General features: G+C 39.1%; 1 protein-coding gene and 1 long non-coding RNA gene across 6 annotated transcripts in view; one reads left to right on the forward strand and one right to left on the reverse strand.

Moving 5' to 3' along the window:
- LOC106502619 overlaps positions 1–27,436 on the forward strand; it is a 199,211-nt gene that overhangs the window by 168,581 nt on the left and 3,194 nt on the right. The window lies entirely within an intron of this gene.
- Positions 16,893–27,436, reverse strand: part of EFEMP1 (EGF containing fibulin like extracellular matrix protein 1) — a 71,475-nt gene continuing 60,931 nt past the window's right edge. For all 5 annotated transcript variants that reach the window (XM_018055266.1, XM_018055262.1, XM_018055263.1 and 2 more), the window contains 3 exons: positions 23,623–23,746; positions 23,348–23,543; positions 16,893–17,521 (listed from right to left, as the gene is read on the reverse strand). In XM_018055266.1, coding sequence (XP_017910755.1) covers positions 17,360–17,521; positions 23,348–23,543; positions 23,623–23,746 — 482 coding nt within the window. In that variant the 3' untranslated portion in view covers positions 16,893–17,359. The remainder of the gene's footprint in view (positions 17,522–23,347; positions 23,544–23,622; positions 23,747–27,436) is intronic.

Consider the following 27,436-nt stretch of genomic DNA (forward strand, 5'->3'; position numbering starts at 1 on the left):
CGCCAGGCTTCCCTGTCCAGCACCAACTCCCAGAGCCTACACAAACTCATGTCCATCGCATTGGTGATGCCATCCAACCATCTCATCCTCTGTCATCCCCTTCTCCCACCTTCAATTTTTCCAGCATTAGAGTCTTTTCTAATAAGTTAGTTCTTCACATCAGGTGGCCAAAGTATTGGAGTTTCAGTTTTAGCATCAGTCTTTCCAATGAATATTTAGGACTGATTTCCTTTAGGATTGACTGGTTGGATCTCCTTGCAGTCCAAGAGACTCTCAAGAGTCTTCTCCAATACCAGAAGCATCAATTTTTTGGTGCTTAGATTTCTTTACACTCCAACTCTCACATCCATACATGACTACTGAAAAAACCATAGCTTTGACTAGATGGACCTTTGTTGGTAATGTCTCTGCTTTTTAATTTTTTTTTTTATATTTTACTTTACAATACTGTATTGGTTTTGCCATACATCAACATGAATCCACCACGGGTGTACCTGAGTTCCCAATCCTGAACCCCCCTTGCACCTCCCTCTCCATACCATCTCTCTGGGTCATCCCAGTGCACCAGCCCCAAGCATCCTGTATCCTGCGTCGAACCTGGACTGGTAATTCGTTTCTTACATGATATTATACATGTTTCAATGCCATTCTCCCAAATTATCCCACCCTCTCCCTCTCCCTCAGAGTCCAAAAGTCTGTTCTATACATCTGTGTCTCTTTTGCTGTCTCACATACAGGGTTATCATTATCATCTTTCTAAATTCCATATATATGTGTTAGTATACTGTACTGGTGTTTTTCTTTCTGGCTTACTTCACTCTGTATAGTCGGCTCCAGTTTCATCCACCTCATTAGAACTGATTCAAATGTATTCTTTTTAATGGCTGAGTAATACTCCATCGTGCATATGTACCACTGGTTTCTTATCCATTCATCTGCTAATGGACATCTAGGTTGCTTCCATGTCCTGGCTATTATAAACAGTGCTGCAATGAACATTGGGGTACATGTGTCTCTTTCAATTCTGGTTTCCTTTGTGTGTATGCCCAGCCGTGGGATTGCTGGGTCTTTTTAAGATGTTATAGTCCCCAATTAACGGGACTGGTAGGCTCTTACTACTATTGAACAGGAACTCATATGGAAGATTGTGGTAACCACCTCCAAAATTTTAGACTGAACCTTCAGCTTCACTGTCCAGTTTTTGCTTCAGTTCAGTTCAGTGGCTCAGTTGTATCCAACTTTGTGACCCCATGAATCGCAGCATGCCAGGCCTCCCTGTCCGTCACCGACTCCCGGAGTTTACTCAAACTCATGTCCATTGAGTCAGTGATGCCATCCAGCCATCTCATCCTCTGTTGTACCCTTCTCCTCCTTCCCCCAATCCCTCCCAGCATGAAGGTCTTTTCCAATGATTCAACTCTTCACATGAGGTGGCCAAATAATTAGAGTTTCAGCTTCAGCATCAGTCCTTCCAATGAACACCCAGGACTGATCTCCTTTAGAATGGACTGGTTGGACCTCCTTGCAGTCCAAGGGACTCTCAAGAGTCTTCTCCAACACCACAGTTCAAAAGCATCAATTCTTTGGCACTCAGCTTTCTTCACAGTCCAACTCTCACATCCATACACGACCACTGGAAAAACCATAGCCTTGACCAGATGGACCTTTGTTGGCAAAGTAATGTTTCTGCTTTTGAATATGCTACCCAGGTTGGTCATAACTTTCCTTCCAAGGAGTAAGTGTCATAATTTCATGGCTGTAATCACCATCTGCAGTGATTTTGGAGCCCCCCAAAATAAAGTCTGATACTGTTTCCACTGTTTCCCCATCTATTTGCCATTAAATGATGGGACCAGATGCCATATTCTTTGTTTTCTGAATGTTGAGCTTTAAGCCAACTTTTTCACTCTCCTCTTTCATTTTCATCAAGATGCTTTTGAGTTCCTCTTCACTTTCTGCCATAAGGGTGGTGTCATCTGTATATCTGAGGTTATTGATATTTCTCCCAGCAATCTTGATTCCAGCTTGTGCTTCTTCCAGCCCAGCATTTCTCATGATGTACTCTGCATATAAGTTAAATAAGCAGGGTGACAATATACAGCCTTGACGTACTCCTTTTCCTGTTTGGAACCAGTCTGTTTTTCCATGTCCAGTTCTAACTGTTGCTTCCTGACCTGCATACAGGTTTCTCAAGAGACACGTCAGGTGATCTGGTATTCCCATCTCTTTCAGAATTTTCCACAGTTTATTGTGATCCACACAGTCAAAGGCTTTGGCATAGTCAATAAAGCAGAAATAGATGTTTTTCTGGGACTCTCTTGCTTTTTCCATGATCCAGCAGATGTTGGCAATTTGATCTCTGGTTCCTCTGCCTTTTCTAAAACCAGCTTGAACATCTGGAAGTTGACGGTTCATGTATTGCTGAAGCCTGGCTTAGAGAACTGTGAGCATTCCTTTATTAGCATGTGAGATGAGTGCAATTGTGCAGTAATTTGAGCATTCTTTGGCACTGCCTTTCTTTGGGATTGGAATGAAAACTGACCTTTTCCAGTCCTGCGACCACTGCTGAGTTTTCCGTCTGTGATTACCTATCATATTTTCAAGATTTCTGTGGCTTCTTTGAATTTGCTTTAATTTTTAAAAAGAAAACTTTTAATTTGATATGAATATCATTGTAAAGAAACAATTATAGATAAAAGGAACTACAGAGAGGAGACTACAATGTTCTTTTGATCCTATCTCAGAAATAACTATAGTTAATATTTGGTGTACTTCTTCTCTCCATACATATATTTATGTAATTGAGATAGTCCTTTATGCATTACCCACTTAACACTATGTCATAAATATTCTCCATTCCATAAAAATCTCTTTCTAAACATTTTAATCACTGCATAATATTCCATTTTATAGGTGTGCCATAATTTAAATGCCCCCATTTTTTGTACTGTTCAAACTGTTTTCATTTGTTTGGTTACTAGAAATAACATTAAAGTAATCATATGTGTGTTAGTCGCTCAGTCATGTCTGACTCTGTGACCTCATGGACTCAAGCCCATCAGACTACTCTATCTATGGAATTTTCCATGCAAGAATACTGGAGTGGATTGCCATTCCCTTCTCCAGGGAATCTTCCTGATCCAGGGATGGAACTCAGGTCTCCTGCATTGCAGGCAGATTCTTACTGTCTGAGCCATGAGGGAAGGCCAAAGTAATCATATTTGCACATAAACATTTTTCTTATAAATTTAAAGTATTGATAACCTTTTTTTTAACAGTAAAAGAATAGTTTTCTTTCTTTCTGCCTTCTCTGGATAAGAAGTAAACAACTAGACTGAGACAACTGTAGACCCTTAAATATCCACTGAATGGATAGGTATTGAAAAGGTGATTTGCTCTCATTAAAAATGAATACATACGGATGTGGAATTAAGTAATGCTCCTACTTATTCTTGAACACAAACAGTATGGTGAAGAGAAGGGATATAGAGAAAAACAAATGAAACTGAAAAAATTCTAGAAGTTAGAAAACTGTTCTCTGCCCCAATGGAACACTTCCATTGCCCTACTAAAGAATATATACTTGACCTTTGAACAATAAGAGTTTTTATTTAATGGGTCCTTTTATATGCACTTTTTTGGTAGTAAATTAAACAGTACTACACAGTTCACAGTTGCTTGAACCCATGGATGTGGAACCTCAGATATAGAGTATAAGGAGAGTCAAATGGATTTTTGACTGGTCAAAGGGCTGTTACCCCAACACATTTGTTCAATGGTCAACTGTACTCATTTTCTAGTTTCTCCACTGAGGCAGAGACTGCTAGCTAGTGACAAAATCCCTTTGCTCTTCTTTCTGTATACACAACTAGATAGACTCTGTTTCCCAACCTTCCTCAAAAGTGTGGCCAAAGGAATATAGCAGAGTGATGTAAGCCTCTTCCAGTCCTGCTCCATAAAAAGTTCTCATTTTCAATCTGCTATTGATCTAGCTCTTGATGTAGATGATCACAGGGACCTTGGAAGCCATCAGTTGCAGGTGGTAGAGCGCCCAAATGGAAGAAGCTTGATTCCTGAATCTCTGCTTAGAAACAATTATCTGCCTATTGGGCTACCAGACACCTAGGCTTATTTCCAGCAAGTCCTTCTCCCTTGCTCTCCACTTCCAACCTATCATTAAGTCCTTTATTTTGTCTCCTATGTACAATCTGTTCATTTCTCTCTGTGCTCTCCACCAATTCTTTTGTCCAAATTAGCATATCATTTTTTCCTGGGTTGCTTGCATAATCGTCTTCTTCTTTTTCTGTATTTTTTTAGTTCTTTTTAAAAAAATTGGAGTATAATTGCTTCATAATGTTGTTACTTTCTGCTGTAAAATGAAAGGTATCAGTTATATGTGTATATATATACACATATGTATATATATTTACCCTCCCTTTTAGGCCTCCCTCTCATCTCCCACCCCTTCCCCCTCATCTAGGTTGTCACAGAGCACCAAGCTGAGCTCCTTGTACCATACAGCAAGTTCCCACTAGCTATCTATTTTTCACATTGTTGTTGTTGTTCAGTCACTCAGTTGTGTCTGACTCTGCCACCCCATGCACTGCAGCATACTAGGCTTTGCTGTCCTTCACTGTCTCCTTGAGTTTGCTCAAACTCATGTCCATTGAATCAGTGATACCATCCAACCATCTCATCCTCTGTTGCCCCCTTCTCCTCATGCCCTCAATCTTTCCCAGCCTCTGGGTCTTTTCCAGTGAGTCAGCTCTTACTATTAGGTGGCCAAAGTATTGGAGCTTCCACTTCAGCATCAGTCCTTCCAATGAATATTCAGGGTTGATTTCCTGTAGGATTGACTAGTTTGATCTCCTTGCAGTCCATGGGACTCTGAAGAGTCTTCTCCAGAACCACAGTTTAAAAGCATCAGTTCTTTGGTGCTCAAACTTCTTTGTGGTCCAACTCTCACATGACTGCTAGAAAAACCATAGCTTTGACTATGCAGACCTGTGTTAGTAAAGTGATGTCTCTGCTTTTTAATATGCTGTCTCAGTTTGTCATAGCTTTACTTCCGAGGAGCAAGCACATGGTAGTGTGTAAAAAAAATTCATTCTGACTCCTTTCCAGTTTATCTGAAGATCAAAGGGAGTTTTCCCAAAGTGCAAATATGATGACATTACTTACCTGCTTAAAATATTTAAGTAGCTCTCCATTGCTCTAAGAATAAAGCCACAGATTCTTCAGTGGTACCCTGTCTAGCTTTATCTCCTATCCTCTTATGTTTTCAGCTTCACCTACACTGGTATTCCAGTCCCTTGGACTCCGTCCCACAAAATACTTCTTCCCTCCCAAGGGCCCTTGTGTATGTAGATCCTTTTCTGAATATCCTTCCCTCCCTTTTTATTCGGTTATCTCCTTCTCATTTCCAATAGCTCAGCTCTGGAAACATTTTCCAAGGGATGCCTGGGTGGGTCATTTGATTTCCCTCATTATAGACTCTTGGAGCACCACCTCCCTTTTTGGTAGAATCTGTCATAGCTGCAATTTTATATTTGTTTGTGGGATTATTTATTTGTTTCCCCCATTACTAAATTTACTAAACAATAGGAAGAGTATTTTAAAAGCCACTGTATCCATGCTTGTGGGAAGATTAAAATAAGGAGAGACATAAAGAAAGGTTGGGGAAATGAAAAAACTGATGGATGGAGTGAGATTTGTCACCACATTATTCAGTATTAGGAGTCAGGATCTTGGTTAATTTAGGAGCTACAAGGTTTAAGAGGTTTCTTGACATGTCCCTTGTTGTGTTTTACTTCCTTGCCTTTGTGTGTAAATTCCCCTCTGCAGGAATAACCTTTCTTTGCTGGGACAAACTCATTCCACCTTTCAGACCAGCTCTGCTTTCTCCGATGTCCCCCAGTCAGGGTTAAGTGCTCTCCGTTGTGCTCCTGGTAGATCATATTAAGGCTCTAGAGAAAGATAGGTCTTGTTTCCAGTCTTGATCCTGCTCCTGCTTGACATCTGGCCCTAAACAAGTCGTTAAATCTGCTTCTTCACCAGTGAAATGGAACTAAACTTCATTGTTTAAAATGGAACTCCTTCTTCATTGGATGAATATGAGAAATGAGGTAATGGACTGAAAGCTAAATAAATAGTGACTATTGAAAAAAAGTTGAACTGATATTATTGTGTTTAATTGTCTAATCATGTTGTAACTTCTTTGAGGCCAAGGACTATGTCATATTTACCTTTGCTCCCTTAGTACTTAGCACAGTGCCCTGTGTATAGTGGATGTCCAGTGAATGTTTATTGAAGTGAATTACACTGGAATTATTATATGACATGTCCCCAGGCCTGGAGCTGGGATGTAACCAGGGGTTTGGAAAGCTTATCTCTTTGAGGTCTTTGTGAAAGTTAAAGTGAAAGTCGCTCAGTCATGTCCCACTCTTTGCGACCCCATGGACTATATAGTTCATGGAATTCTCTAGGCCTGAATACTGGATTGGGTAGCCTTTCTCTTCTCCAAGGTCTCTTCCCAACCCAGGGATCGAACCCAGGTCTCCCGCATTGCAGGCGGATTCTTTACCAGCTGAGCCACAAGGAAAACTCTTATTAATGGCTAATCAACAGATCTTAGGAGGAAATAAAAGCAGATAATCACCGCTAAGAGACAAAGTGGAGGAACAGCTTATGTTTAATCACTGTAAGAACACACCTAATGGAGGCCAGAGGTTGAAAGAGACTTTTCAGCTTTTGAGCTTGAATCAGAAATTAGCAACTTTTAAATACACAATTGCTATTAACAAGATTAATTAATGGCTATGCATTGTGCTGCTAAATTTGAAATTAAGGGTTGTCTCCTATACCTTTTTCCCGTGCCTATGCAAATATTCTAAGGCTCAGATTAAATATTCTTTTCTCTTTTCACAAAAGCCCCATAATTGCTAGATGCAGGACTACTTCACGTGATCAGGGATGCATCCAGGCTTTGAGCAAAGCCTATACATATTTAGAAGCTCACTTTACAGGAAAGAATACAAATTATAAATGCAAAATTAGACACAAAAGGGGATTATTATTTAAAATAACAAAACAGATCACAAATCACAAGATTTAAAAGCTGACAGTAAACATCACAAAGTCTAGGAAAATAATATTTTTTATTAATTAGCTACCAGGAACTCCTTTGTAATACTTTTCCTTCTACATTTTGAATACATATCTTTTGATTGCCTATGGCCACAACTTTGTAACATCATTTATTTTTTTTGAAATTTTTATTTTATATTGGAGTATTATTGATTAACAATGTTGTGTTAGTTTCAGGTATACAACAAAGTGACTCAGTTGTAAATATACATGTATTTATTCTTTTTAAAATTTCTTTCCAATTTAGGTTATTGCAGACTGTTGAGTAGAATTCCCTGTGCTCTACAGTAGGTCCTTTCTTATAGAAAGAATAGAAAGATAACACAATCTTTCTTCTAGAATGGTTGAGAACAATTTTAAATGGACACATTTACAAAAAGATTTCTTTGGTTTCAAGAGCCATTTTGGCAATGTCATATGAAATTTTGAAATTGTTGTCAAATTCGGAAACCTCTAGCAAGCTTCAATCATATAAGATATATACAACTGTAAATCACTCCTAGTTTTCTTGTGCAAGAACTAATGTTAAACACCCTTTGAAATGGCCACATTCACTTACCAATGAGTTGTCAATGACCTTGTTGTGGTGGTAAAATTATCAGTTTTATGTTTTCTTTACTGATATTAGTGTTCCATATCAAAGTAGCAGGACTCTTAAATTCCATCCCAACATGTTCACATAACTCATTCTTTTTTATTAATTTGATCAATGTAAGCATCTATTCATTATTTCTACTTGAAATTTATTTCTTCATTTCAGTGAATTACAGTTTTGGGGGGAACTATAGATTTGGGGGGATTATAATTCAATTCTCATTGTCAGAATAATTTCTAGTGAGTTCTTATAGAAATACATGGAAAATATTTTCATGATATGGTGCATTTATAATTGCATATGCTACGTGCACTGTTCATTGAAGAACAATGTATTCAAAACCCTAAAGGATGATGCCATCAAGTTGTTGCATTCAATTTGTCAGCAAATCTGGAAGACCTGGCTACAGGATTGGAAAAGGTCAATTCTCATCCCAGTTCCCAAGAAGGGTAGTACTAAAGAATATGCTAATCATTGGACAATTACACTCATCTCCCATGCTTAAAATCTTGCATGCTAAGACTTCAGCATTATGTGAACTAAGAATTTCCAAATGTCCAAGCTTGATTTAGAAAAGGAAGAGGAACCAGAGATCAAATCACCAACATTTGCTGGATCATAGAGAGAACTAGGTAATTCCAGAAAAACATGTACCTCTGTTTCATCGACTACATCAAAGCCTTTGACTGTTTGGATCATAATAAATGGAAAGCTCTTAAAGAGATGGGGATACCAGACCATCTTACCTGTCTCCTGAGAAACCTGTATGCAGGTCAAGAAGCAATAGTTAAAATCCTATATTAAACAACTGATTGGGTCAAGACTGAGAAAGGAGTATGATAGTGTTGTCTGCTGTCACCCTGTTTGTTTAATCTATATGCTGAGCACATCACAAGAAATGCCAGGCTGGATGAGTTACAAGCTAGAATCAAGATAGGTGGGAGAAACATCAACAACCTCAGATATGCAGATGATACCACTTTAATGGCAGAAAGTGAAGAGGAATTAAAAAGCCTCTTGATAAGGGTGAAGGAGGAGAGTGAAAGAGACAGCTTAAGACTAAATGTTAAAAAAACTAAGATCATGGCACCCAGCCTCATTACTTCATGGTATATAGAAGGGAAAAAAGTGCAAGTAGTTAATAGATTTCCTCTTCTTGGGCTCTAAAATCATCGTGGATGGTGACTGCAGCCATGAAATCAGAGGATGTTTGTTTCTTGGCAGGAAAGCTATGGCAAACCTAGACAATGTATTGAAAAACAGAGACATTACTCTAACAACAAAGGTCCGTATAGTCAAGGCTATGGTCTTCCCAGTGGTCACGTATGGTTGTGAGAGCTGGACAGTAAAGAAGGCGAAGCACTGAAGAATTGATTCCTTCAAACTGTGGTGCTGGAGAAGACTCCTGAAAGTCCCTTAGACAGCAAGAAGATCAAACCAGTCAATCTTAAGGGAAATCAACCCTGAATACTGGTTGGAAGGACCGATGCTGAAACTGAAACTCCAGCATTTTGGTCATCTGATATGAACAGCTGACTCACTGGAAAAGTCCCTGAGGCTGGGAAAGATTGAGGGCAGAGGAGAAGAGGATGTCAGAGGTTGAGATGGCTGGATGGCATCACCAATGCAATGGACATGAACTTGGGAAAACTTTGGGAGATGGTGAGGGACAGAGAGGCCTGGCATGTTGCAGTTCATGGGGTTGTGAAGAGTTGGACATGGGAAACTGAGCAATAACATGTTACATAATTAAATATATTCCTGAAAACGTATCGAATAAACACCAAATTTTTTGGTTTTCATTTTACACCTCTGATGATTGGGAGAATTTTTCATAGATTAGCTTCTGGCTCTTTCAAAACTTGTTTTTCTTCTACTACCTACTCTGGTGCTGGATACTGTGTGAAAGTGTTAGTTGCTCAGTCACGTTCGACTCTCGTAGGACACATTAAACTGTGATAAGACCCCTAGCCTTGAATCTCTGTGCATGCTGTTAGGTAAAATCAACAGAGAGGGTGGGTGGTAGGAATATTTTTAGGGGATATTCCTATACCAGACAGGAACTGGAATTAAACATACATAGAAGTGTCGGAGAAGGCAGTGGCACTCCACTCCAGTACTCTTGCCTGGAAAATCCCATGGATGGAGGAGCCTGGTAGGCTGCAGTCCATGGGGTCGCTAAGAGTCGGACACGACTGAGTGACTTCACTTTCACTTTTCACTTTCATGCATTGGAGAAGGAAATGGCAACCCACTCCAGTATTCTTGCCTGGAGAATCCCAGGGACGGGGGAGCCTGGCGGGCTGCCTTCTATGGGGTCGCACAGAGTCGGACACGACTGAAGTGACTTAGCAGCAGCAGCAGCAGAAGTGATTGTGAACTATATAGTTATATTTCTCTAAGGCGAAGTTAAATGTACTTTCTAACTCAATTTCCTGGGCTGGATTCCCCTAAATCCTTATGACCATCCCAGAGCTACATAACACAAGAAGTGTGAAAGGCGGCACCTAAGAGGAATGATCAGTCCTAACCCATTTGGCTAAAATGTATTACTTTTTCAAATTTTACAAAAATAATATGATAACATGGACATATTGTAGCTTCAGAGCCTTGGAAAGGATGATGCAAGGGAAAGGCCTTGAAGCTTTAGCTTTACTAGCTTCCATGAAAATTCATCTTTGAATGACAACTAATTTTATATAAAACTCTATAATTGGACTTGTGCTCTGGAATCAGGCTCATGGTGTTAAGTGTACAGTACCACTGTACATAATATCTTGTGTGTCTTTGCATCGAATGAACATGTTTGGGGCCTGATTTGCTAAATGAGTGATACACAGAGGAGAAGAAAACTTGAGTTTTTGCCAGAGAAAGGAAGAGGGCGGGGGGAAAGATGAAGAACCAACAGAAAAAGGTTCAGGAAAGGCTTATGTGGTGTGAAACCATCAGGCCATGTGCTTCTGTGGTCAGAATCCAAGCAATGTGGGTATTGCTGCCTGGCAGACAGTCCTTCAGCAGCAAGAGCTTACTGAGGTTTTCAGTAGAAGTTTCTAGCTCCCTGACAATATCCGGTATCAAGCCTCAGTCTCTCTCCTCCTCTGCCTGAGGGCTTTCTCCAGTGCCAGAAAGCTCACCCTGCTACAGGTAGTTGTAACTGGGTGTGTGTGGCATTAATGCCCCAGGGGTAACCCTCCCACAGGGATGGGAGTCTGTCTAGGCAGCTTCTGGTGGGAGGCTTTTGAGGAGAGTTCCACACTGTATCTCAGAGGATCCCCAGAGAAACTAAGTACTAATCTGCTCACAGAAGAGACCCACTCATTTACTCACTCAGTTATTAGCATCTCTCCCTTCCCTGACTCACTTTCCCTAGTTTCTCACCTATGCTTCCTAAGTTAACCTGTCAAACTTCCCACACTCAGTTCTGTGACAGGGTCTACTTCTGGGGCAACAGAAAGCAAGACACCTGGTTTAAGTCACTTTAAGAAACATAATATAAACATTAAAATAAAAAACATGGAATACAGTTTTTAAAGGAAATAGTTTGGTATTCAACAAAATTATTTATTTGTATTAAATGCGTCTGTTTAAAAAGAATGCTGAGATTCTGAAGAAATTAATTTAGTTTCTATGGGAAGATAAAAAAGAACCAAATTATTGCATTCAGGGCTTTAAAATTCTCTTGTGTTTATAATCCAACTCTGGCTTATTAAAGGAGTCTGTGCTCTGTTAACATACACATGCGCTTATAATATAAACAGCTTAAATAGACATCTGTGTTGACTACATATAAATGGCAGTTAACTTTTTGCTTTGTTTCTGTTCAGCAATCCTGATATTTTAGTCTGCTGGCCAGATGAAACAAGATTGGTTTTTTGGTACCAGATGTGTCACAGTTTGCATTTGTATTTTGCAGGTGCTCCCCCCAAGCTGGGAAGATGGAAACTTGCCCTCTCTCTGAGATGATGAGTCAGGATAGAAATACAAACGTGTTAAAAATAATTCAACATATTAATGGAAGGCCTTGTCCCTTGTGGGCTTCTTATGTGTAACATATGAGTAGGCCAGCAGCTGTTCTATATTTTAAAAAGAAGAACTAGAAAGTTAGAAGCATACATGGCCATTCAAAACATAAGCAACTGCTTGCAATCATGGAAACAGGGTTCAACAATAAACTTGTATTTGTGAAGCTTCCCCCCAAATAATAATCTCACTGGGTCGTGTTCAGATGGTCTTAGGGTATTGAACAATCTTTCTATTTCCATCCTTTGCATTTACGAAAACAACTTCCTTGTAGAGGCAGAGTGGTAGAGATAACTATATTCTTTAGGTAAAAACGGGGATTGATTTCTAGCTTATTTCCACCCTCTAATATTTATATATTTTAAATCACAGTAAAAAGTCCTAACTTTTTTGGGGGGTCATTTTTCAAATTGAGGATGAGGTGAACTAAGTAAGTAAACGATGTCATCATAGTATTTATTTTGGCTGCACTGGGTCCTCGATGCAGCATATGGGCTCTTTGTTGGTGCACTTGGGCTTTCTCTAGTTGCAGTGAGTGGGGCTTTATTCTCTAGTTGCAGAGGCTTCTCATAGGGATGGCTTCTCTTGTGGAGCACGGGCTCTAGGGTGCGTGGGCTTTAACAGTTGTGGTGCACAGGCTTAGTTGCCCCACAGCATGTGGGATCTTAGTTCTTGAACAAGGGATCAAATTCATGTCCCTTGCATTGGAAGGTGGATTCTTAACCACTGGACCACCAAGGAAGCCCCAGGGAGATCATTTTAACTTAAACATTGTGAAAGAACCAAAAGCCCCACAGTCGGCTGAGTTGTTAATAAAATATGGTATCTCTTGTGTTATTTCAAGCCTCTAAAGCAAGAATACTTTAGGTGATGAGGTGATGATGTTTGTTGTTTGCTCCTTCAACACCTAATGAATGTTAACTGATACCAGGACTGGCAGTAATCTCTCATTAACCCCTTACCTTCCACTGATCTTATGGGAGGAAGGACTCATTGTCTTTTGGTCTAGTTTCTGAATGAGGAGAATGCTAACCCCTTTCCACCCTTACTGTCGCTCTCAAAGCTCCCCTGTGCAGAGAGTTCTGTTTGTACCTTTAGGAATAGGCTTTCTTTTTTCCTTTTAGAAATGTCTAAGCTCTCAAGTATAGTAAGGTCTACATGATTGGTCCTTGAGTTTCAGTTTCTAGAGTTCAGAAGTATTTTGTGTAACAATTATTTTCGCCTCACTGGAGTTTTTTAGAGAACAAATGAGCAAAGTTTAACAGAGTAAATCAGAATCAGGTTAGTACCTGTGCTATTTCAATCTTTTTGCAGTTAACAGCAGTGGTGACAACTGCTCCTGGTAATCAGCAAAGCTGGTCCACAGTTTGGGGTGGATACTGCAGGAAGAAGCTTGGAAGGAAAGTGATTGCTTGTTGGTGTTGAAATTTAGAGTATAGCCAACAAAAAGAGCCCTAATCTAAGTCATAAGACATTCATTCAAGGCACAGTGCTCTTGCTCAATAAACTGTGACCTTGAAAGTCTTTTAAAAAAAGTTTTGTTTATTTGTTATTGGAGTATAGTTGCTTTACAATGTTGTATTAGTTTTTATTGTACAGCAAAGTGAATCACATTTAGGTCACCATAAAGCATTGAGTAGGTTGAGCAAGCGTTAATAACTTGTTTCACCAGGTGGCATCTAAGTTTAGAATCCTATTATTATTAAAAAGAAGTGTAGGTAATGGGAGATTTTACGTTTAGAAGAGATGAAGTCTGCATATTGTCAAAAAACCTATTAAAGAGGGAAATTTGGCAGCTGAAGGGAAGTTATTCCCCTTTTGAGAAGTGCTAGCAACCAAGAGGTCTTTTCTAACTGCTATCAGAAAATACCTCTGTCCAGTCAGAGAGCATGGATGTTTCAGGACCCAGGTATGGGCATTGGACTGGTGATGGAAATTACTAGTTCAATCTTCATTATTGAGGCTTACTGAGTAAGAACATGTGGTTTTTCTGGAAGCATGTTCGGAAGTGTGGGAACCTATGACTTGAATTTTTTGCTGGCAAAACTAAGTAAAATCATTTTCAGTTTAACATGAGAAATAATATTTCAGTTAGAATCAGTAGAAAGGAGCAAAACATGCATAATTTAACAGTGAAAACTAAAAAAAGTTATCTTGAATTGTAATTTTAAAATTTATAGCTAAACTGGATTACTTCTCATGTCCTTGTCCCTAGCAATGAACTCTCATTTTGAAGACATGTTTTGGGGTAGGAGCTATTAGTTTTCTTTTTTACCAATGTGGATATTGTGCTTCCCAAGGGAGAAGGAAATGGCAACCCACTCCAGTGTTCTTGCCTGGAGAATCCCAGGGATGGGGGAGACTGGTGGGCTGCCGTCTATGGGGTTGCACAGAGTCGGGCACGACTGAAGTGACTTAGCAGCAGCAGCAGCAGCAGCGCTTCCCAATAGCCACTGCATACAAAGAAGACTCAAATGTTGTAAAAAGTTTGGCAAATAGAGCCACCTTTTCTGTCAGTGCAGCTCAGGTATAAGGAATAGTTATAGTTTTTAATGATGAAAAAAACATCTTGTTTCAATATCCTATGTATAAAGAAACCAAGGTACCAAGAAGCTAAGTCTCATACCTCATTAATGTTAGAATTGAGACTCAAACCCTGGTTCTTCTATGCTCCATCACACTGTTAGATGCTGGTAGAGACTACCATAGAAGCTGCTCAATTAATGTTTGCTGCTGAATAATAATGACTCTGATGATGAATTATTTTCATAATTTTTATTCATGGGAGCTGGTGATTCTCATGGAGGAGGGAAGGTGGGAGTCACGTGTAGTTTGAAAACAAAACTTTGCTTTACTGCTTTGGTTTGTTTTCAGTGATGATATTTACTTTATTTTGAACTTCAAATTATGTTTGAAGACAGCATGAGATTTTTATGTTTACTGAGGACAGTTGTACCTGTAAAGTGACTCCTGTGTTAGCTTCTTTCAGGATTTTGCTTCTGTGAATAAAATTTATTTTCACTTGCTCTTCCTTTTAGTTAAAAATGAAACTAAAAATGGGTGATTTAGACGTTACTCAGTTTCCTTTTGGATACTCCAGATACAAAGAAATTGCAGGTGGAAGCAACCTATCAACTATAGTCTATCAACTGATGAATGGATAAACAAATGTGGTATATTTATACAATGGAATATCACTCAGTCATAAAAAGGAGTGAAACACTTACATATGTTACAACATGGCTGAACTTTGAAGACATTGTGCCAAGTGAAAGAAGCCAGACACAAAAGGACATCTGTTGTATGATTCTAGTTGGATGAAACATCTGCTGCTGCTGCTAAGTCGCTTTGGTCGTGTTGTGCGACCCCATAGACGGAAGCCCACCACTCCCCGTCCCTGGGATTATCCAGGCAAGAACACTGGAGTGGGTTGCCATTTCCTTTTCCAATGCATGAAAGTGAAAAGGGAAAGTGAAGTCGCTCAGTCGTGGCCGACTCTTAGCGACCCCATGGACTGCAGCCTACCAGGCTCCTCCATCCATGGGATTTTCCAGGCAAGAGTAATAGGCAAATTCAGAGAGATAGAAACTAGATAAGTGGGAACTCCCACCAAAGCTTGTGGGAAGGGGGAATGAGGACTGACTGCTAATGGGTATGGACTTAATTTCTGAGTGATGGACATGTTACAAAACTAGGTAGTAGTGATATTTGCAAAATATTGTAATATACTAAACACCACTGAATTGTACACTGTAAAATGGTGAGTTTTATCCATATTTTACAATTAAAAAGAAGAACGAGGATTGCATCAGTGACACTTTATCAACCCTTTTCATGTGTTTATGGTTTGTGAATAGGACTAGCTGTTGGGATGAAAGGGAAACCATCTTATTTGCAATTAATGGCTTCTGTAGGTCCCCAAAATATATACATAAAATATATTATTGTTTTATCATGATCCTGCTGCTGCTAAGTCACTTCAGTCTTTTTTTTATCATAGATTATATTTAACTTGTACAAATATATAAATTATATGTTATATAAATTATATAAATATATAAATAATATATTCTACAAAAAATATTTGTAGAATATATTACTGTGTGTGCTTAGTCACTCAGTTGTGTCTGACTCTTTGCAACTCTGGGCTGCAGCCTGCAAGGCTCCTCTATCCATAGGGATTATCCAGGCAAGAATACTAGAATGGGTTGCCATGCCCTCCTCCAGGGGGTCTTCCCAACCCAGGGATTGAACCCAGGCCTCCCACATTGCAGGGGGAGTCTTTAACTGACTGAGCCACCAGGGAATACTGGGGTGGGTAGCCTATCCATTCTCCAGAGAATCTTCCTGACCCACAAATTGAACTGGGGTCTCCTGCCTTGCAGGTGGATTCTTTACCAGCTGAGCTACCAGGGAAGCCAGAAGTATATATAACCTATGCAGGGGCTGCCCAGGTGGAGCAATGCAAGAGGTTCAGAGATGTGAGTTCAATCCTTGGGCTGGGAAGATCCCCTGGGGTAGGAAATGGCAACGCATTCCAGTATTCTTACCTGAAAAATTCCATGGACAGAGATGCCTGGTGGCCTACATTCCATGGGGTCACAAAGGGATAGATACAACTGAGCAACTGAGCACATAGACACATTTTAATACATGGATTATATGTACTTCTATAATTATATATATTTTAGAGGTTGGGGTAGAAGGTCAGGGCTTATGCATGTCATCAGAACCTGACCATGCTGGCACCCTGATCTTGGACTTCCAGCCTCCAGACTGTGAGAAATAAATGTATGTTGTGTATAAGCCACTCAGTTAGTTATAGTATTTTGTTATAGCAACTCAAACTGACTAATACACCAAGTTTGCTTCTGCTGGTCAACTCTAAAGTGGTTTAGAAATGAATTTGTTTTCTCATCTCCTCCCCATAGATTTCTCAATATAAATTTTCTAGGGGCTATCTTAATCGTTTGGGGAATTTTGCTTACTGTTTTTGTTTACTTTCATAACAAAAATTTCTGGAAAAATGTAAAATATAGAAACTACTATACTATGCGATAGTGATTTATTACTATGTAATAAACAACTACATTTAGACTGATCATAAAAGTAAAAACCAACACAAATACCCTCATTTTCTAAAGAAATATATCTTTATTGACTTTTTCCATTTTCTTACAAAGCAGTTAAAATCTCATTCTTGAACTTGCATGCTGTTCAATGTAACGGTGGCTGTCTCCTTATGAGACTGTCAGTGGAGCTGTGGTAAGTTTCCTTAAGCACCACAGAAGACAATCATTGTGTGGTCCCACTTTTCCAGAAAAGAATCCAAGTTTCACCAGAAAGAGTATGCTTAGCTCTCTTGAAGAAGACCAGTTTAGTGGATTAATGTCTAATTTACATACAGTAAGAAAGACAACCTTTGAATCTTTACAGATTAAATGCCCACTTTATACCATGGTGTAATTGTTTGAATTATTTATGAGTGTACAGTATATAGATGTAGATGAACTAGATATGTCTATAAATAAAATAGTGCTTTAAGATAACAATATTCTTTGGCTGATTTAAATGCCTACAGTGGATTCTTTAAAAACACTAAAATGAAAATGGCCCCACTATTATTGTCAATCTTAACACTGAACTAGTGCGGAAGGTTCCTATACTGTTGACTGTCAGCATCTCCAGGTCCACTATATATTCTCTTGGTCCTGAGAGCGACTTCACCAGCACAAGCATTGCACTTACAGGACTTGTTTGCTAAAATGAAAGAAAAATGAGGGAGTGAGAGAATAATTTTTCCTCTATTGGAGTTTCTATTATTTGTGAATATACTTCCTTATAAGAATTAGGGGAAGAATTCTGAGGTAGGATTAAAGTCACTACTTAGTCCATTCTTGGTTATAATCCTTCTTGAATCTTGTCTCTTGCCCACACAGTCATTAGTTTCAGATATAGGGACATGCTTTTTTGATAGTTCTTTGTTTTCTTTCATCTCTCTGTGTTAAATTTTCTCTTCATTTTTATTGAGTAGTTATATCAATAAGAGACTGCAGTTCAAGTGAGAATGACCATTATAGTATGTCATTATGAATGACTCATTATATGCAGTTTATGTGAGAATCTGATATTTTTTTGACTGATAAAAAAAGTTGTCACCTTTCACTTCTCACCATTGTGGATCTGTTTATATTCTAATAGGTGAAGAGATATGTAAATACTTTTAATAGAATGTGGAAAATGCTAAGATATGCGGGGATATGCAGGGTTACACGAAGATACATAGAGGCATATGTATGTGTATGTGTTAGTTGCTCAGTCGTGTCTGACTCCTTGTGACCCCATGGGTTGCAGCCTGATAGGCTCCTCTGTCCATGGAATTTTTCAGGCAAGAATACTGGAGTGGGTTGCTGTTCCCTTCTCTAGGGGATCTTCCAGACCCAGGGATTAAACTCGGGTCTCCTGCATTGCAGGCAGATTCTTTACCATTTCAGCCATCAGGGAAGTCCATATAGAGGTGTATACACACAGGGAAAAAGAGAGGGACTCTGAAGCATTAAGGGAAGGCCTTTGATTGCCTGAGGACAGTCACCCAGAATAATTGGGAATTTTGTAAAGAAGGATGTTCTGGAGAAGTGGATGCAGTTTCATTTTAATGGACAATATGATGGGCACTGGAGACTCCAGAGAGATCAGTTTGGACAGGCAGGCAGGTAGATGTGTGGACCTGGATGCCAAGAGGAGGGCAGGGATAGAAACAATGGATTAGGACTTTCGCTGTCACTTCAACTGTGTGCGTGCTAAGTTGCTTCAGTCATGTTCGACTCTTTGTGACCCTATGGACTGTAGCCTGCCAGACTCTTCAGTCCATGGGATTCCTCAGGCAAGAACACTGGCATGGGTTGCCATGCTCTCCTCCAGGGGTCTTCCTGACCCAGGGATGGAACCTGAGTCTCTTATGTCTCTTGCACTGGCAGGCGGGTTCTTTAATACTAGCACCACCTAGGGAGCCCAGTCACTTCAACAGATGAACATTAAACCAAGGGAGAAAATGTATGATAATACATGATACATGATAATACTGGGTCTGGAAGAGGCCAACATTTAAGGATGGGCAGAAGAGAAGCCATTGAAAGAAGCTGAGAAGAAATAGATAATTAAGTAGAAAACAGATGAACAGCAAGAAGTGCCCAATAGAGCAGGGGAGGATGAGGGTGACTAGGACTAAAAAATGCCTCTGGATATAGAAGTATGGATGCTGTTGGTGGCTTTTTTACCAGAGCAATTTCAGTAAGGTAGTGGGAATAGAAGGCGGAAGAGTAGGAAGTGAGAAAGTAGAGATTGTGATTACAGACTATGCTTTAAGAACCTTGGCTAGGAAGGGAGAACAGAGAGAGGAGGCAACATCTAGAGGGAAAACAAGTTGGATATGTAGGAGGTATATTAGAATTTAATAGGGTAAGTTCCCAAAGGAAATGGAATGAAGAATATAGGAGTGAGTTGGTCTTGATGGATAGAAATGAAAAAAGTTTGTCTTTGGAAAATTCAAGCAAGAAGGATAGAAAGGAGACACATGGAGTTAAATTTGCAAGGGATAGGATGTTAAGTTAAAATAATTCATGACTGTTGGTTTCAGTGGTTTCAGAAGAGTAGGAGGTGAGTTCACCTACTGAAAATGAATGGTGACTACTCCATGGACATGAATTTGAGCAAGCTCCAGGAGTTGGTAATGGACCAGGAAACCTGGTGTGCTGCAGTCCATGGTGTTGCAAAGAGTCAGACATGACTGAGCAACTGAACTGAAGTACTTAAAGGGTATGGGGACATTTGCAATCAGCGACTGAAAAGAAGGAACAAAAGAAAGTAATAGGATTGTTGAGCATATTGAGGACACATCTGAAGACTTAAAATATTACCAATCTGTGCTGACAAGGTAGGTATGAAAATAGATATGGATTATGCGATTGATCTAGGGTTGCTGGACAGGGAGTGGAAGTGCTGATCACAGTAGTTCAAGGGTCCATTAGGAAGTTGATAGGCTGTAAGAAAATGGGGGGTAAAGGGTCAGAGGACTAACAGCACTTTGAGGTAAAGTGAGGGCATGAAAGAGAAGGAGAATTAGTCCCTGAGGGGATCACTGGAGACTAAGATTCCAGTGTGGAACTGTTCTGCATGATAAAAGTGTCCATCACGTGGCTATGGGGTGGTGGCAGAGTGACATGAAGCTGAAGTTCATGGGGGATGACATGGCCAGAGATTTGTAGGCTAAGGTCCTGGATGACTATAATAGTGCCCAATTCTGAGTGATCTCACTTATTCCCTACACACTTGCCCCGAGTGAGCTCATCCATAGCCATGGCTTCAAGTATGACATATCTGCCAGTGAGTTTAAAGTCTATACTATGAATTCCAAGCTCACATATCCAATAACCCTACTCAGATTTACTTGGAAGTCTCAAGGCAACCAGTACTCCATATGTCCAAACTGAACTCCTTGGCTTCCTCTCCACACTAACTCCTTCTTCCTTATCTCAGTAAATGGCCCCATCATCTACTGTTGCTCAAGACAGAAACTTGGAGGTTATCCATGATGTTTCATTCTCCTTCACCTCCCCATAAAAAACAGCTTACCAAGTCATGTAGTTCTTCGTATATCATCATAAATCTGTCCACTTCTTTTGGACACACTGCTACTACCCTAGTCTCCCAACTGCTACTACCCTTGTGCCCCATCTTTTGAATTAATGGTCTCTCCATTTCCATTTTTGCTCCACTTCAATCCATGCTCTACAGTGTAGCCAGGGTTTTTTTTTTTAAATGAAAATATGATAGCAACTCCTCTTCTTGAAACCCTTAGTATGGTTTGTCATGCATTTTGTGATATAGGCCCTGCTCATCTCTCCAGGCTTCTCTCAAATCACTCTGCCTATAGCACCTGGAGTTGTAGATCAACTTGTCTGCTTTTTATTGCTTCCATTTGCTAGTCTCTAACTGCTAGTCTTCAGTTTAAATCTACTTCCAGGAAGCTCCCAGACCACCACTACCTTGGTTAGGGTTGACATGTAGTGTACTCATGAGGAATTTGCCATGTTCAGTTGAAACATTCAGCACACTTGTGAACATTTGTTCAATGTCTTGACCATAAGACCCACTGGGGCCAAAACTGGTTTGGTTTTATTCACTGCTCTATCTCTAGAACCTAGCATGGTACTTGCCTCTTATAGGTAACAGTGATACCTTGAAGGTGTTGACTGAATTAATTCATTCATTTAAAAATATTTTTGAGCACTTGCAAAATGCCAGGTACCATTCATTCTATGTGCTGTGCATGGAAAAGTGAACAGATAGACAATGTCTCTGCTCATTGCCCTCACATTATAGTAGGTGACATTGACAAATAAATATTATGGAAGGTGGTGCTAGGGGTTATGAAGAAAAATAAGTCTCAGTAAGGGAGGAAAGATATTGGTTGGTGTGGGTGAAGGATGGTATTCTACCCTCAATTTCATGTATTACTTCTTTTTAATGTGTTCACTTTTCTAAGGAAGAAGATTTTCTCAGTATTCTCCCAAAAGGAATATAAATAAAATCCTATATCCCTCAGATTCTTTCAAGGATAAGGTCCAGTCTTATGCTTCTCAAGAAATTGTCTTTAACTCCTAATTCTTTGATGTCTTGGGCCATGGAATTAAACACAGTTAAACACTGCTGCTGTTTTCGTAGATGTTAACTATGCCACAAAGTAATATTTAAAGCTCTTTGATATAAGGAACTGTATATTACTTACACTTAGCATGGAACTGAGCATAATAAGTGTTTAATTAATGCCTGCTGATTGTAAATGTCCTCTGCACAAGTGGAATTTCAATAAAGACATTTTGTAGGATTTTATACAACTACTTTTTGAATTATGTGATAAGAAGTAGTCTTGAAATATCTTTTTGTTTTTCAAATAGTAGTATTTAACTCTGGGATTATAAAAATTGACAATGTTTTATATCATTCATTAAAAGGGCTTTTACTTGAGAAAAATACTGTATTTATGATAAGTGCACTGATATGAATCATAAAACTTTAATAATGCCATGTTTATTAAAAAATATGCAGGAACTTTGCAAAACTATTTGTTGATACTCCTAGGAAATTTTTTTTCTTAAATTATACCTAAGAGTCCCAAGTGGAAAATTATTTTTAAATGAACCTGTTTTGTTGCCATGAGTTATAAATAATGTGATTTCTTTGGGCTAAAATTATTAAATTGATATTATCTGAACTGTGTGAAGTTTCTTTAAAGTAAATTTCTTATAAATATCTATTATATCTCAAATTTAAAGCATCAAATGTTAAAGAAGTTTATTTTTAGTTATTAGAAAAAAGAATAGTAACAGATTGTATTTGGGTTGGGTTTTTCTCTTCAGAAGTTGGTCATGAGAAATTAATCATTTTTAATTTACTGGCAAAGAAACAGAATCACATAATTCTAGAGCTGGAAGGGAACTTAATATATCAAAGAACAGGATAAATGTGTAAACATTAAAAATCTGTAAACTTTACCACAAGGATGAATTTCCCAATTTACTTTTCATATTCTCAAAATGAAATATTGACCTTAAAATTTGATTAAAAATGAAGAGTGCCCAAAGGAGTTTTGAGAAAATTGTAACTGGATGAATAACATCCTTAACATGAAACAGTTACCGTAACTCTGCAAATTGGTTGGTGGGGTGCCATCATTTTCACATGAAGTGGTGAGCCATATTTAAAATGTCAGAATTTTAACCTAAAATGAACTTGCTAAGATTTTGCAGGGGGACTAGAAGACTGAAGCATTGGAGTCAGGAAGATCTGCTGGGAAACCTTTGGAGGGATTAGAGAGGTGCTAAGAGCCAGTTTAAAGGAAGAGAGTCAGGGACATGAGGAAGCAAAGATAACACACGGGACATTGTGAAGAGAGAAATGGCAGAATTCAGAGAAAGATTTCGTATAGGCAATGAAAGAAAAGGAAAACATAAAGGTGACCTCACATTGTCTTCCTGGTAATTTGCAAGAATGGTACAACTTACTGGTTGTATACATGGTAAAAGGGTGGGAGGTTGGGGTCACTTCTCAGATGCTTCTGGGTCTTAGTTTTAGTGCAAATCTTGTGAATGTAGCAATAAGGAATTCAGGGTTTTTGAAAAGTTCTGTAAGAATTAGTTTTTCTATGTACAATTAAATAGCTATCACTGATTTGTAGTATCTATTTTGTGTGTGTGTGTGTGTGTGTGTGTGTGTGTGTGTGCAGGCAGGCTTGTATTTTGGTGATCACATATAACTCTGTTAGAGTCTGTAATTTTTATCTGAGTGACTTTAGAGAAGCTATTTCATCTCCCTGGGTCTCACTTTTCTGTAAAATATGGAGATAAATATTAATCTTACTAAGTATCAATATTACTAAGAGGATTATGAGATAATGCATACAGGAAGGCCTTACACAATGCCTGCACATTAAAACTTTTTAAATGTTGGCTTTCTTTCCAAGTGAATTACTATCAAACAACAACAAACTTGAACCAAGTTTGCTAAGGTTGCCCTCAGGATACTTACTCTTAGGTAGAACTCTCCGTTTTCATTTCCAGATTTAATCCGAAAAGTGTTGATAGTGTTGGCATAAATGGTTGTGGCCTGTATTTGGAAGATGTCTGATGGTACAGACCTATCAGATCGAATGCTCATGTATTTGTAGACGATGGATTGAGGAAGTTCTCGGCACATTGCATTTGAGACTGGGCAAACACATCGGCTGCAGAGACAAAAGTATTCACTGTTAGGCTTGGTAAAATCAGAAGATTCTCAGTTTCAAAAGTTCTGGTTTTTCTTACTTCTCTGATGTTAGAACATAGGGATCTTGACAAGGATTTCGTGGGTAACAACGGAAGCCGCCATGATAATTCCAACACATTTCATCTTCCCGACATTCATTTGTGGTCTCACACTCATTTATATCTGTAGAGATGCAGAGTCAAAGAGTTTACTGATATAAGTAAATTGCCTAAGTGGCAGATGCCAGTTTGCCACCAGAAGGAAGTATATGAGAATCTGGACTGTTTAATTTGATTTTAGACCTAAAATTTGGTGGGACCTGAATTCATTGCATTTAATTCAGAACAGATGTAGTGAAACCATTCTCAACTGATTAATATGTGTCATTTCATTGTATTTTATCAAGCATCTATTATTCATCTGTTGAATTAAAAGCCAAATGCTAGGCTATTGACTTTGCTTAAATAAAAGTGAAAGACACCACTTCTTGGGGGATTAGAGAACGCTGAAGGAAGGAGGAGCCCTCTCAACTTGGCCTAGAAAAGGTGGTGGTTAGATAGGATTTTTATCATGGGGGTGGGGAGGGCCTTCCAGGGTGAGAAAGCAGCAAACAAAAACTCTGGAGATGGAAGTTTATTGTCAGGCTCAGGAGCTTGAAGAGAGGGAAAAGCTAGAATGTGGTTTCAGAAAGTTGTAACATGCTGCTGGATAGTGGGTGCTCTGGGAGTGGGTTACACTGTCCTTAAGAAGCTGTTTACAGGGAAAGAAATGAAGCTGTGAAGCATTCCAGCATGTGAAAGTGAAAGTCACTCGGTCGTGTCTGACTCTTTGCAACCCCATAGACTATACAATCCATGGAATTCTCCAGGCCAGAATACTGGAGTGGGTAGCCATTCCCTTCTCCAGGGGATCTCCCCAACTCAGGGATTGAACCCAGGTCTCCCACATTGTGGGCAGATTCTTTACCAGCTGAGCCACCAGGGAAGCCCAAGAATACTGGAGTGGGTAGCCTATCCCTTCTACAGCAGATCTTCTCGAATTGGAAATCTAACCGGGGTCTCCTGCATTGCAGGCAGCTGAGCTACCAGGGAAGCCCATAGAATGTGGCTATGTAAAGATCATGGGGAAGAAGAGGAATTAAGGAAAAGGCAGTCAGCAGTGAGAAGCAAAGATCATGGGGAAGAAGAGGAATTAAGGAAAAGGCAGTCAGCAGTGAGAAGCAACCCAGGAAAACGCAGTTCAAGGAGGTCAGAAGAGAAGAGTCTCAGGAAGGAGGGTTGTGGAAAGGTCAGGCTGGACAAAAACTTAAGTTTAGACATGGGAATCAAGAGTTCCCAGATAACATCTGAGAGAATTTTCTCCAGAGAACCATTACATTTACAACAATGACAAAAATTATATTACTATGCATAACCTTATGTGTGCCTCCCTTTACATTTGAATAGTGATAAGATTTTATCTGATATAAGTCTTTTCTGAATCATTCCTTCCACACAATCAGATATTTTCATTCATTAATTTACTTATTCCATAAATAATTAACTGAATTCTTGTTAACAAGGCAGTTATGGCCTAGTTGCTGGGATGTGATCTCTTTCTTCCCTCTGAATTCTTATATCTCATTTTTGCTCTTTTGGGGCCTTTATTGGTTTCTGCTTTGCATTATTGAAATCTGCATGTTTGTTTCAATCCTTCTATTAGCTTGTAAACTCCTGGAGGGTAAGCGCCATTGTGCACATCTTTCTATCTCTTTATCACATAGCATGAATGCACTGGAGGCACCTGGATTTTAGCAAATATTAAACTGAATGTGAGAGTTGGACTGAAAGCTGAGCACCAAAGAATTGATGCTTTTGAACTGTGGTGTTGGTGAAGACTCTTGAGAGTCCCTTGGACTGCAAGGAGATCCAACCAGTCCATCCTAAAGGAGATCAGTCCTGGGTGTTCACTGGAAGGACTGATGTTGAAGCTGAAACTCCAATATTTTGGCCACCTGATGTGAAGAGCTGACTCATTTGAAAAGACCCTGATGCTGGGAAAGATTGAGGGCAGGAGGAGAAGGGGATGACAGAGGATGAGATGATTGGATGGCATCACTGACTCAATGGACATGAATTTGGGTAAACTCAGGGAGTTGGTGATGGATAGGGAGGCCTGGCGTGCTGCGGCTCATGGGGTTGCCAAGAGTTGGACACGAATGAATGACTGAACTGACTGAAACTGAACTAAGTTGCACCGACTCAATGGACATGAATTTGGGTAAACTCAGGGAGTTGGTGATGGACAGGGAGGCCTGGCATGCTGCAGCTCATGGGGTTGCCAAGAGTTGGACATGACTGAATGACTGAACTGACTGAACTGAACTAAGTTGCTCTTCACACAACATGCGGAGATAGTGAGAAAGTTATCTCTATTTGGCATGAAGGAAAAACAAGTAAGGGTTAAGTGGCTGACTCAAGTGTATACAGATAGTGACAGGCATCTTTCTACCACAAGGTACTGCATCCTCTAAATGAGAATAATTCCATTCTTTGTCTTTGGAGAAAAAAATTTTTTTTTTAGTTTCCAAACTGGCAAGAGCTCTCTGGAACCCAAGAGGAGACTGGAAAAGCCATGCAGTTTCCAAGAGTCAGTTACAAAAAGTATCTCTTTTGGACTGGCTGTGGCTAAAGAAAGACCTTAGATTCCTCGGAAGAAATCACAGCTGACTCGTCCTTTCAATATTTTTTACTTTTTTGAAAAATAAAGATGCTGTTTAGCTACAGGACTGGTTTGTTATATGGAGTTCAAAAGTGGCAAAAGGAAACTTTATGTAATAATTTTTATTTATTACTTCCAGTAATTTACAGCCTAGCATAATCAGCTCCTTAATCATTTTGGAGGGTTTTTCAGAAATGATTAATAGTATTAAAATATTTCATGAGTGTGTCTGTGTATCTGAGTATTCTCTCTCTGTTTCTCTTCCTCACCACTGTCCCTTTCCCCTCCCCACACCAACCAGCACATACACAGAGAATTTTCATTTTTGCAAGACTGTGGAAATGAGAACAGTTATTTCATCCCCCAAATAAACTTTTTAGGGGAAGGTGAGAATCGAAACTCTTTTGGTATTAATTTAACCTGTGGACTGTTGGGAAGGGATGCTTTCAGTTGGGTAAACCAATTGTTTTATACCTTAAAAGAATGGTCTCTTTCACAAAAAATGTTTTAGTTTAACAAATATTCTTCAAGATATAACACTGATGAATCCCTTATTTGCATTTCACCTTTCATCCTAACAGATATAAATGTTTCCATAAAGTAGGCAGGTAACTGAATGTTAACTTGTTTCTGTCTTTTGCTGGGTATCAAGTCTATTTATGATTAGAAAAACACATAGATATTTGTTTGAAGGGCTCCAGAGAAATTGGTTAGGATAACCCTCTGGCTAACATTTTCCTGCATGTAATATTCATGTTAAAAGTCTCAATTAGAGTTTAGAAAATAAAACCTTTGGAATGCAACGTTTTTCCACAATTAACATTACAGAGTCTCTAGTAACCTTGAAAGGGGTAGAAAGATGTTACTTGTGTAATGAGCTACATTCTGATTATGCTCATGCTTTGTGGTTAGATTCTAGTTGAATAATCACATGCATGCTATAAAGTATCAGGTAATAGATGTTCCTGTGAGTTAATATTTCTCTGCAAAATCATGATGCAGACTCAGAATCCTGTCTCCTTTCCGAGATATTTTCTTTTCTTAACAAAATTTTACTGTCCTTCTAGAAAAAAATTTGCTACTGGTAATTAATATTTCTAGGTAAATTTCATAAAAACACCTTGAATTTTCCAGGCTTTATAGTTTATAGTTTTTCTGTGTATTATTCCGTTT

This window comes from Capra hircus, chromosome 11, assembly GCF_001704415.2.
Source record: "Capra hircus breed San Clemente chromosome 11, ASM170441v1, whole genome shotgun sequence".
Lineage (NCBI taxonomy): Eukaryota > Metazoa > Chordata > Mammalia > Artiodactyla > Bovidae > Capra > Capra hircus.